Raw genomic sequence first — 11,469 nt, 5'->3', positions numbered from 1 at the left:
GAGGTTTCAGTTTGTTTTCACAAAACCCTTTTTCATTGATTGTTTGTCCAAAAATTGATGATTTAATTGAAAAAAAACTTATGCAAATGACACAATTAACCTTAATGAAGTATATGTAATCTAATCTCAAAGGCAAACTTTATCATTTGGAGAATTTTTTTGTATATAAAATCATCAATCTTTAGATGAAAAATCAATAAAAAAGAGTTTTGTGAAAACAATTTAAAACCTCAAGGGGTGTTCTTGTAATTTCAAAAACATCAAGGAGTTTTATGAAAAAGCCAAAAACCTCAAGAGGTGTTAGTGTAAATAAATCAAATTTGAACCTTATAGGAACTTTATGTGGTACTAAGTCACTCATGTATCTTACATGCAAGATATAGAGTGTAAAATATTGTAGTAAATCATTATAAATAAATGATTATGGTGTGTTTAATCTTCTTTCATACACAATCCGTTCTAGCTAGTCTTTTCCCAAACCCTAGCCACTCTCTCCCTCTGTGAGTCCAAAAGGAAAATTCCATAAAGGGGGGAGGAGGAAGAAGCGTCACTGCCCATCTTCCCCTCTTCTCTTCTCATCTTTTCCTTTTAGGTTAGTGAATAAGTCCACTGGGGCGGTTTGAATAAAAAGCCTCTTGTGGTGGTTTCTTCTAAGCCATGGTTAGATTGAAGTTCCCCATCACTCCTTTTAGTCTATGTTCTCAATCAAATCATACTCTCAAAACCTGCTCTCTAACGCCGCTCATGTTTTTTAAATTTGATTTTATATCGTCTTTGATGGAGGTTGCTGCAAATCACCCAATTGTTCTTTGGCAAAGTTATTGTTTTCGTTTATTTGTTCGCTCTTATGCACAGGTATAGATCGCTGGAAATCATACTTTCCTCAGATCTGTTACGGATGCGGTGGTGGGTGTGGCCGCGGCGACGCTTCTTCAGGTAGTGGTGGTAGGGTTTGTTTAGACTCATGGGTTGATTTAGGGTTTTGGTTATGTTGGGTTTCTAGGCCTTGTTTGGGCTTATGGCTAATTGTGGTGATGTGGGCTAGTAGTTTTGGTGCGGCTTTTGTCCGCGTTAGTTTTGCTTTTAGCAAGTTAGTTTGTTGCCTCTTGGGATTGATATTTTAGATGTCTTGTTGATGTCTTTGATTGTACCGTTGAAGTTTATCTGGCGATAGCATATTAAACTCACACACACAACACGGATGCTAGGACTCGAACCCAGGACCTTGCCTGAAGGAGTAAATACTCCAAACCACTACACTAGAGGGTCCTTTAGGTGGCTAGAAGTAGTCCTATTTTGCAATCTGATGAAGGAACAAAAATTTGTGCGTCCACTAGATGTCGCCGACAAGTAAAGCCTTTCGTGGTCATGGAAATGCAAAATTTCAATGCAAGCAATTGTCATTGTGCAAGTTGATTTCACATATGGTATCAATCCAGTACTAAAATGAACAATGATCACTAAAATGCTTAGAGGCAGTCTAACCATTTTAACCAATGTGTTTATAGGGAAGAGATATATTGGTAGTGTTTCTGATATGGCCTTATGTATAAAGATTTATATCACAGAAAGGGTAAGCGAACATACATAACACAAACTAACAGGAAACTTTTCAGAATACTCAGCATTTCCAGGTAAACGTGAAACCACAGCATAATCCCAGAGTCACTTTTCTGTTTGAGGTGGTTGAGCAAGCATTATATCTGATGTCGACAAGGTCCCTGACTGATCAACGTCGAGATCATCGAATTCCTCCATCACAAGTCTAATATCTTCTTGGCTAATCTTCCCCATCTCTTTGAGCATATATATGATAAATTCAGCAGCCCTATGAAAAAGAAAGGACAAGAAAGAGAATGGAAAGTTTGTTATGAAACCATGTGCAAATTAGAATTCAGAAATAAGCCCATGATATGGAAATAATTTTGAACAGAAGAAAAAAACACAATCCACATACCCAACAACCCCATCACCATCAAGATCAGCTGCCTCCAAATCTACATTTGTCATCCTACGAGAAAGAACCCACTTGACCAATGCCCTTTGCCTGTTCTGGGCGTTTAGCTCAGCAACGTAGAGGAGAAAATGAGCTAAACAAATGGTGCTTGTCAATATCCAGAATATTGCAAAAACACGCCCTGCTCTAGTTGAAAAGCTCTTATCTCCATACCCCAGGGTTGTGATGGTAGAACAAACGCAATAAAATGCATCCACAAGGTCCAATTTCTCAACAGTAGCTAGGAAGATTGTGCCAGCAATTATGATTACCAACAGAAGGATAAAGGCCACAATGCATTTGTACCTCAAACTGTTAGTCTCAACATCTTTAAGAACTTCAATACAACAAACTCCTTGATGCATATGTAAGGCTTTATCAAGAAATATTTCCTGCTTTGCTACCAAGTAGTCTACTGCTTTGCTCAAGATCAACACAACAAGAGCCATTCCTGTGAAGACAAAAGCACAAGCAAGTAGTTTCGAAAGAACGCTGTTTGGCACTAGGTCTCCATAACCAACAGTGGTCGTTGTCACAACACAGAAATAAACAGCATCAAGAACTCCATTTGTCTTCTCTCCCTTGATCTGGTTCCTGACGAGGTAGAAGCAGATAGTTCCTATGCCTAAGTAGACAGCCAAGAATAGAGCTACTTTCTGAAAATTCGGGCGTAAATTTTGAAGAATGGATTCAGTAACTGGAACTGAGCCAGTGTCGGTTGTCTTTAAGGGTACATACTCTGCAAGAGGAGCACTTTTGCAACGGCGATATGTTCTACTCTTCATAGGATTCTTTTGATTTGTTTGAGGTGAAGGATCTCCTAGTGCTGAAATCATAGGTTCCCTCACATCATCCACAGCCATTAATTAGGACGATTCACGATTCAGATTTCAGCAAATTAGAAGACTTGCAAAGCTAGACAGTTTAGGCGGGTTGCGAAAGATGGCACACCAGTTCGAAATGAAAACCTTAAGCTGAGTGAGGGTTGTTGTTGCTGCTCTCAGACCAACTGAAATAACTAACCCTGTTTCAAGTATCAAAGTTAGTTAAGAGAGAAAACTCACCAGCCACCAGACCAGAATAAGCTGCATGTTCGAGTTCTGCTTCTCAATTCTTCACACGTCTGGAAGATCTCAGTCTGGAAGTCCAAGCCTCTCAACTGTGTTTGATCCGTGTGCGACGTGTAGGACAATGGGCCACAACATGTGGACGAGGCACCGGCATTAATACACCAACGCACGCTTTTTGTTAAGAATTTTTTTATATCAGAAATGCTCCTTGAATTTAAATCCATCAATATGATGGTTAAATTTTTGACTCCACATATCAATTTGGTCTCGGTGATTGCATTTCATCAAAATATTCGTTAAAGTTTATCGTTGGTCATTATGTAACAAGCTTTTTAAAAAAAAAATTAAAAAAAAAGGACTTTTCATCAAAATATATCTCATTCACTTTAGACACAAAATAAAACTCTCATCATTTGCTCAACAAAGTCATCTATTCTCTATTTAGAATTTCACAATGGACTTCCATCAAGAAGAGTAAATGACTCTGTTGAATAAAAGACGTGAGCTTTAATCTTATGGGTCGATAAAGGTTGGTCGGTCACATTTTCTTTATTGAATCCAATTGCTACCTTTAGCATTTGTTCAATTAGCTCATATTTTCCCTGTTTACAATTGCTACTGATTTAGGGCATGTTTACTTTGGGAAGTCATGAATCGGGCAATTGAAGAATTTGAGAATAAAGAATTGGAATTGGATCAACTACTCCCTCTAGTTGATATGATTTCTAATTTGGAAAGTATTTGATTAAGAAATTTACCATAGAATAAGTAATTGGAATAATTCGGATATCCATTACAAATTCATTATTCTCTCATTCTTAAGATCCCCGATTACTTGAAAGTAAACATGTCATTAGTTTTTACACCAGAACCAAGTTTAAAAGGCCCAAGTTTGACAAACACTTGAGTTCTATAAGTTCTATTCCTTACCAAGCGGATCTAAACTGACCCGGCCCACAAGCAAGCTTATAAATACCCAGAAATCATTTTAAAAGAATCTCCATTAACGCAAGAATTATGGAGGGAAAGCACTCAAGATGGAGCTCACAGCCTCGGCCTTGCGATTTGCTAAGAAAAATCAGAGGTCCTCGTCAATTTATATATTGTAAACCAATTCGAAATCAATTTCTTCAAGTAGACGCTAATTTATAGTTTCTCATTTATTTTTTTGTTAAATTTTTTTGGAGCGCAGAATTAACTCGAGCTATAGTTGAAGATCTCAGCAATGGACGGTCTCCGGAGATTCTCATCGATCGCTTCAGAAATTACTGCACGAAGCCCGATTCGAATTGGTTAAATGCTAAGCTTACTTTCTCGATTTTAGTTGATCGTTCAGATTTTCGTTGGTTTTTTTCTCAGCAACCAACACCACAGAGTTCTTAATATGTTCAGTATTCTATTTTTCTATGGGTGCGATATTCCGGGAAAATTAATAATAATTTCGTAGATTGGGTAGTAATTACTAATTAGTTATCCAAACTGGTACATTGTTATGGGCAGCTATTGTAGCTCTGATTTGCCAATTTTGAAGGAGACTCTCACACTTCGAAGGGAAAGCCATTTGCGTAGATTGGGTAGGTTATGTTGCGCTTGGTATGGTATTTAACGTTTCATGTAGTGCAGCTTAGATTTTGTTTTTTGTTTTTAACAATACACAGACTACTTTTTCAGAATGAGCTTAGATAAGTGTTCATCTTCCATTTTTGATTGGCAGCCTAAGGACATAACAGATAATTGAACTCTATCATAAATGTACAAGAGATTTATGTAATGTACGAATTACTGATTACCCGGTTCCCCGAATCTGTTTCAGATGTTTTGTTTAGGGTTCTAGTAATTGTTCAGCAACTTCTGCAAGAAAACAGACACGGGTCTAAGAGAGATATCTATTACATGCACCCTTCTGTATTTTCAGGTGAATCTGCGTTATTTTTCATTTCCAATGTCAAAGAATAAATCCTTAGTATATGGGCTGTAAGATATAGTTTGTTATAAGACCTTGAACTTGGGTTATGATAAATGTTATTCTTCTTTGTATATTAATTAAACCTTGGTAAAAATGCATTGTATCTTTCAAATTATCATGGGCATAGAAATTGAGGCCTGCTGATTTGTGGTAAGATAATATGAGAACATGGTATATTTGTTTAGATGTGATATTTTCTAATTGGAAATTCTTGATGCATTATGTCCATGGTCTCTCCTCTCCAAGTCATTAGTAATATTCTCTGCTTAATTTACAATGCAGATCAGTCAATTGTAGACCGTGCGATCAATGACATATGCATCCTTATGCAGTGTAGTCGCCACAATCTGAACGTGGTGGGTACTCTTATATCGGCCTTATCAAATTTATTGCTATTTATATATAGTAATGCGCTCCAACGTGTTATGTATGATTAGTAATAGTAGTAGTATTTTTTAGACTCTTGAAATTGCCACATGAGCTTCTAATAATTTTATAAGGCAGCATACAGCATTTGGGGTATTTACTTCATGTTGCCTCCTTTTGGCAGGTGTCTGTAGGAAAAGGGTACGCATGAAAAAATTTCGCTTGATTTTCGAAGACAAGAAGATAATGGCGTACATTGCTGCTTGATTTTTCATAAAAATGACTTATGCCAATCATCATTTACATTTACATTTGTGTATTCTTGGTCTGTTGAATACATTGTTAATCTTGGGGGTTGCACCTGTTAGTTCAGTATGGTTCAACTTTCCTTACAATGTTGCTAAAATTGTTCAAAGGTTTATGGTACTTGTTCGTTGAGTTGATATCACTATGATCATGGTTTAAGTATTGTCAACTTATACTGATAATTAATGTTTTTATCTCGTTATAGTTTGGTAATGGGCTGGTTAAGGTTCTCAGAAGCTGGAAACATGTTTGATTGCATAAATAGGCCAAACACTGTAAGAATGCAACATGTTTTTTTTTTAAAATTTTTTAAAACAATGATTTGATGACATCTTCTGCATAATCGTATTTTTATTGTGTCTGAACTTAAACATCTGCATCTGGTTCACATACAGGCCTTTCCTGTTCCCATTCATGTTGAAGAGGTCAAAGGTATTCAGATGATTAACTAAGAGAGAATAATTAAAATATTAAAATTTCCATGTTTAAAATCAATGGATATTCAAATTCGATAATGTAAGCTTTACAAGTTCATTCGTAATTACATAATCAACCCTAAGTGTCATTTGAAGTTGAAAAACATGCTCAAATAATTAATTCTAACCTGCAGATATTGTTAGTGTAGCGAAATACATACTTGTTGTGGAGAAAGAATCAGGTAATTACTCTTTTTGTTAGCAACCCTGGTGCTTTAGCTGGATATCATTTGATTTTGACGTGTGTTTTTATGAACAAACCATTATTCATATTCTGTACAGTTTTTCAACGATTGGCAAATGACCAGTTCTGCAAAACAAACCACTGCATCGTTATCACTGTAAGCATACACCCTTGTTTTTGGCCAAATAACTCTCATTGATCCATGAAACAGCTTTTATTAAACTTTTTTGTTGGTGTGCTATTTTTGTTTTGTTCACAGGGACGTGGATATCCTGATATTTCCACAAGAAGGTTACAGAGTGCCTTGCCTTATCTGTTTGCACTTTCTTTTCCCTTTTGTCTATATACTTTACATAGTTTTCATTTATGTCTGCCAGGTTTTTGGGGCTTCTTGTTGATACTTTGCATCTCCCTACCTATTGCTTGGTAGACTGTGATCCGTACGGTTTTGACATCCTGTCCACATATCGGTTTGGTTCTATGGTTAGGCTTCCAGATCACTCTATGAACTTGTTATCTGTAGTTTACAAACTTAAATAACATGTGAACTACCTAGGAAGATTGCAAATATAGAGGATTGAGAACTGCTGAATAAGTCAATTCTTTTGTAGACTGCTCATATAGTGTAATGTAAATAAAGTTACAATCCAATTTTAACCCACTCTTTTGTGATGTAAGCAACTGGCCTACGATGCAAAATTTCTACGGGTCCCTGAGATACTCTGGCTTGGAGGCTTCCTTTTGGACTCGGAGAAGTACCAACTTCCACAACAGTGTCTCCTTCCCTTGACAGCACAAGGTGAGAGATATGGTGCTTTATTTACATTGGCATTACTATTTCTTTTAGTAACATTAAATAAGGTTCCTTATAACCATGCCAGACAAGAGGAAAACAGAAGCCATGTTACGTAGATGCTACTTACAAAGAGAAGCGCCAGAGTGGAGGTAAGACTCTGTTAGCTTTCTTATTTCATCCATCATATGTCTGGATTAAGTAACATGAAGTAGTTTTATTCTTTTAGATTGGAACTACAATTGATGCTGGAAAGAGGAGTGAAATTTGAGTTAGAAGCGTTGTCTGTGCATGAACTTAACTTTTTGTCGGCGGTGTACATACCATCCAAAATTCAAGGTGGAGTCTACATCTAACATCTTCTACATCTGTACTTGTTACCCTATAGGAGAAAAAAAATTATAGGATTTCTGCAAAGCATAACCCACATTTTCATTTCAAAACCGTTGTATAGGGGAGAGAATTTGATTAAATGTCAGTTAATCGCACCCGAATCTCTGTTTTTCCTTATTTTCCCCCCTTCTTTCTCTTACTCGGTGTGGCGCAAAAATGGGGGACATCCAGATACTAAATTGTCATGTTGAATGTTGATCCTCCAGAATTGTGACGCCTTGTCTTTAATGTGATGAAATCTGAGGGCCGTGAGTCTTATTAGATATTACTTATTAAACTTGAGTTAACTTTTAAAAAAAATTCAAGGGCCCAAATTTAAATTCAACGTTCAAAGTGATAATTAATTCACGAAAATTTTATTCCAAAAAAATTGAAGAAGGCTAAATCGCTTCTGCCCAAACAATCAAATTTTCCTTTACAGAGGTGGGCCAACCATTCCTTACTCATATATTAAGAAAAGGTTCAATTTAGTCCTCAAGTCAATTTGGTCATCAGACTCTCTCAGTTGTGACATTTGAGTTTTTCCGTCACATTCTATTTGAGAGTTAAAACCATCAATTTGAAAACTCATCTTCTCCTCTCCCCTCTCCTAACCCTCCAATCAACCATGGTCATACTCTGCAACTCACTTCGAGACCAAATTGAAATTTGGGTATAAGTTCATGCAACATTGCGATATTAAAAAAAAAAAAATTTAAAAACCCATCAAGAAATTACAATACCTTTTTCCAGTAAAAAAAAGAAGTGAAATTACTTTTTTTTGGTATTTCCTCGATATTTATCTTCTTTTTAATTAATTTGACTTTTGTCTTGCTTTCATAATTGCCTAGTTAAGGAGAGATTCTCTTATAAGCATGATGAAAGTGAGCATAGCTGGAATTTGTGACGAATTTACAAAGACAACTGTCCTATATATTCACACTTAAATTTCTGAATCAAAAGTTGAAATGTAAAATTAATGTAACTTATATTTGGGAATTCGTCCACCATAACGTGCCCTTTTCCTCTTCTGCAAGGTTTATGGAAACAGTAATTTCACAACTGGACATAATATTTCGTCCCAATCAAAATTACAAGGAATATCGAGAAGAGAGATTTTAGGAATTAATTGCGAATGTGACAGCCAAAATACAACTACAAAATATACAAATACTAGTAATTATCTCAACGAAAATTAATTTATAAATGATGACACAGAAAAAAGTCAAGGGTCTATATGAACCTTTCAAGCAAAGCTGCAAGAACCCATTGCAGAAATTTTATCAGAATTTGCTCTCATGGATTCTTCCATTGCACAAATGGTTAGACTAGAATCCTTACAATACTTTGATTTTATTTATTTGATACGGTGAGTACAAGCGATGGGGTTGAGGGTTTACACAAATATTCATTGGGTATCGGGTTTCGAACCTCTACCCACATGAATGGATGTGGAAGAGCTCAACCAATTGAGCTATACCCACTGGCTATTTTTATTTATTTTTAATTATAGTGGTGGTTATAAATTTTATTCTTGGTATATCTCTTGGTATTTGATATATATTTTATTTCATTCTTTTGTAGACTTGTGTTCTGAAAGTGAACATCAAATGTAAAGCATGCAAGACAAAGATCTATGATGTCTTGCAGAACATCTATGGTATTTTCCCTTTTTCGTCTCTCTCTCTCTCTCTCTTTTTTTTCTTTTTCTAGATAACAAATGGTTTTGCTACTGCATATCTTTTATTTTTATTATGGATTTGTTACTTATTTATTTATTTATTTTGAAATTTAGGTGTCTATAAAATTGACATAGATGCAGAGCAAGGAACAGTGAAAGTTTCAGGGAAAGTAAATCCAAGTACACTTCTAATGGTGCTTGATGGGTCAGGGAAACATGCAGAGCTAAAAAGTCTTACGTTTGATGGTGAGGTCAAGGAAGGCTACGATTGTTTTGGACAAGATGGATATGGATATGGACATGGACATGGACATGGACATGGACATGGACATGGATATGGATATGGATATGGACATGAACATGGATATGGATATGGATATGGACATGGATATAACCCTTATGCGGTGCCACCTTATTATCCCTGTCCACCATTTGGAGGGTTTGATTATTATGATCCAAGTCGTCTCATAATGATGCCATTGTCGCCGCCGCTGCCACCACCACCGCCACCTTTGCAATTACCATCAACATCGTCGTCAGTTCCACAGCAATCTCAGCCACTACAATTACAATCACAAACGCAATCATTGCCACCACAACCACCAGCACTTCCACAGGCCAGTAATGCTACAAAGAGGGTGGCCAAATCAGAGGCCAGCTCGGGTAAAAAGTCTATATGCGTTATCATGTAATTAGCAAAGTCTAGGTTGGTATAGGGCTGAATGTCTATTAATTAGCAAAGTGTTTTCTTGATGATGACATGCGCAGTATGTAAATACTCAATTTGAAGTTTGTGTTTATTTCCTTCAACTTTCATGTTAGAAGGATTTTTGTCTAAAGTTGTGAATTTTATTCACCAAATTAATGTGACAGGGTTTCATTCGAACTATAAGTGCACTCTGAACTTTAACATGTGTACTGCTAATTAATTGGTGAACAAATTTGATGGCTCTATGTAACAAACGATGAGTATAAAAAAAATCTTCACTTGGATCTCTACTCATGAATACTAGGTCACTTGGGTATCAATTAAGGGCCAAAAGGGGTCAATCATATATAATTTTCTTTCATTAGTGCCTTGGAGTCAATGTGTTCGATAAAATGCCTCAATACGAGACAAATTTTTCTACGGATAAATGATATTGCTTTTAACCTGCATGAGGACACAAAGCTTCTTCATCTTGCCATTATTTAGAGTTTTAAGAAATTGATAAATTTAGATGTCATTTTGGGCATAGTTCATATAAGGGATAAATTTCAAAATCGATGGATTTAGATGCCTGATAAATTTTATGAATGTCTCTCTTTGGTTTTAGGTGAAACTCTCTTAACAAAAAATGAGCTTTAAGTTGTGTGTGTGAGAGAAATCCTCCTTCCATGTAGTTTAGACTATCACCTGTACTGAAAAAAGAGAGCTTTTAAGCTTAGGTGCTACAAGTGCTAACATGTCTCTCTCACTTTCATTGATTGGTATGTGGAATGTAAGAATCAAACAAATAAGTTTGGGATTTAACTTCACCTTGAAGGAAGGAAGGACCCATATATCATTTATGAAGAACTGTTTTGTTGATGTAATAAGGGGTGAAAATGAAGGCTCCTGAGTTTCCAACCACTTCAGTGTAAAGACTACAGGGATTCTTCCAGCCACCTGTACTTAAATCAACACTAGCAGAATACAAAATCAATCCCTTTCAGAAATGGAAACAAAATTCCGTGGCTTTTTTATGCACTAGTTTTACTTTCGAGCATTTAACTTTATTCAAACAACTGCCAAATGGTTTGGAATTTGAAATCCTACTGATCAGGAACTTGACATGTGTAAGTCTGATTTTGTTCAGAACTTCAGAGAGGGCAACAAAATTATCCCACCTGAAATGAATTTGGATGTTCTGGGGAAGTGAATGTTGGATATCATGAAGTCATGTCACATCTAGTAATATTGGATAAAATGGGTAAGATCAATACTTGCAATATAGTTTCTTAAGGGCATGGCTTACCTATAGGCTAGAGATGCCAAAATTCTTATATGCTATTCCTTCTTTCTTTTGCTTTTTGGTCACTTGCTACTTTTACCTTTTTACTAATTTTCATTTGATCAAATTAATTAGATTGGTCTTAAGTGGTAAAACCATCACCCCATATATATGTAGATAAACTAAATACCTCTCTATGTGTGGGGCACATGATACGTTTTTATAAATAAATAAAAATTGATCAAAACTTTATCTAGGTGATAAGTTGCATCAATTTACGGAGACT

General features: G+C 36.0%; 3 protein-coding genes across 3 annotated transcripts; 2 read left to right on the top strand and 1 right to left on the bottom strand.

The window, feature by feature from the left end:
* Nucleotides 1,530-3,105, bottom strand: LOC18780560 (two-pore potassium channel 1). The gene is made up of 2 exons (XM_007214357.2): nucleotides 1,958-3,105; nucleotides 1,530-1,828 (listed from the first exon to the last, which is right to left on the bottom strand). The coding sequence occupies exons 1-2, from the start codon at nucleotides 2,857-2,859 to the stop codon at nucleotides 1,666-1,668; spliced, it is 1,065 nt and encodes a 354-aa protein (XP_007214419.1). The 5' UTR covers nucleotides 2,860-3,105; the 3' UTR covers nucleotides 1,530-1,665.
* On the top strand, nucleotides 4,075-7,651 carry LOC18779872 (meiotic recombination protein SPO11-1). The gene is made up of 15 exons (XM_020561424.1): nucleotides 4,075-4,150; nucleotides 4,259-4,358; nucleotides 4,567-4,640; nucleotides 4,880-4,981; nucleotides 5,315-5,388; nucleotides 5,583-5,599; nucleotides 5,910-5,979; nucleotides 6,100-6,136; nucleotides 6,315-6,362; nucleotides 6,463-6,521; nucleotides 6,624-6,655; nucleotides 6,742-6,847; nucleotides 7,043-7,163; nucleotides 7,246-7,309; nucleotides 7,387-7,651. The coding sequence occupies exons 1-15, from the start codon at nucleotides 4,084-4,086 to the stop codon at nucleotides 7,511-7,513; spliced, it is 1,098 nt and encodes a 365-aa protein (XP_020417013.1). The 5' UTR covers nucleotides 4,075-4,083; the 3' UTR covers nucleotides 7,514-7,651.
* On the top strand, nucleotides 8,762-10,058 carry LOC18778783 (heavy metal-associated isoprenylated plant protein 32). The gene is made up of 3 exons (XM_020562875.1): nucleotides 8,762-8,851; nucleotides 9,114-9,189; nucleotides 9,325-10,058. Exons 1-3 carry the CDS (start codon nucleotides 8,828-8,830, stop codon nucleotides 9,900-9,902), a joined length of 678 nt encoding a protein of 225 aa, XP_020418464.1. The 5' UTR covers nucleotides 8,762-8,827; the 3' UTR covers nucleotides 9,903-10,058.

Source organism: Prunus persica, chromosome G4 (assembly GCF_000346465.2).
Source record: "Prunus persica cultivar Lovell chromosome G4, Prunus_persica_NCBIv2, whole genome shotgun sequence".
NCBI classification, from domain to species: Eukaryota; Viridiplantae; Streptophyta; class Magnoliopsida; order Rosales; family Rosaceae; genus Prunus; species Prunus persica.
This window is presented reverse-complemented; position numbering and strand designations above follow the sequence as displayed.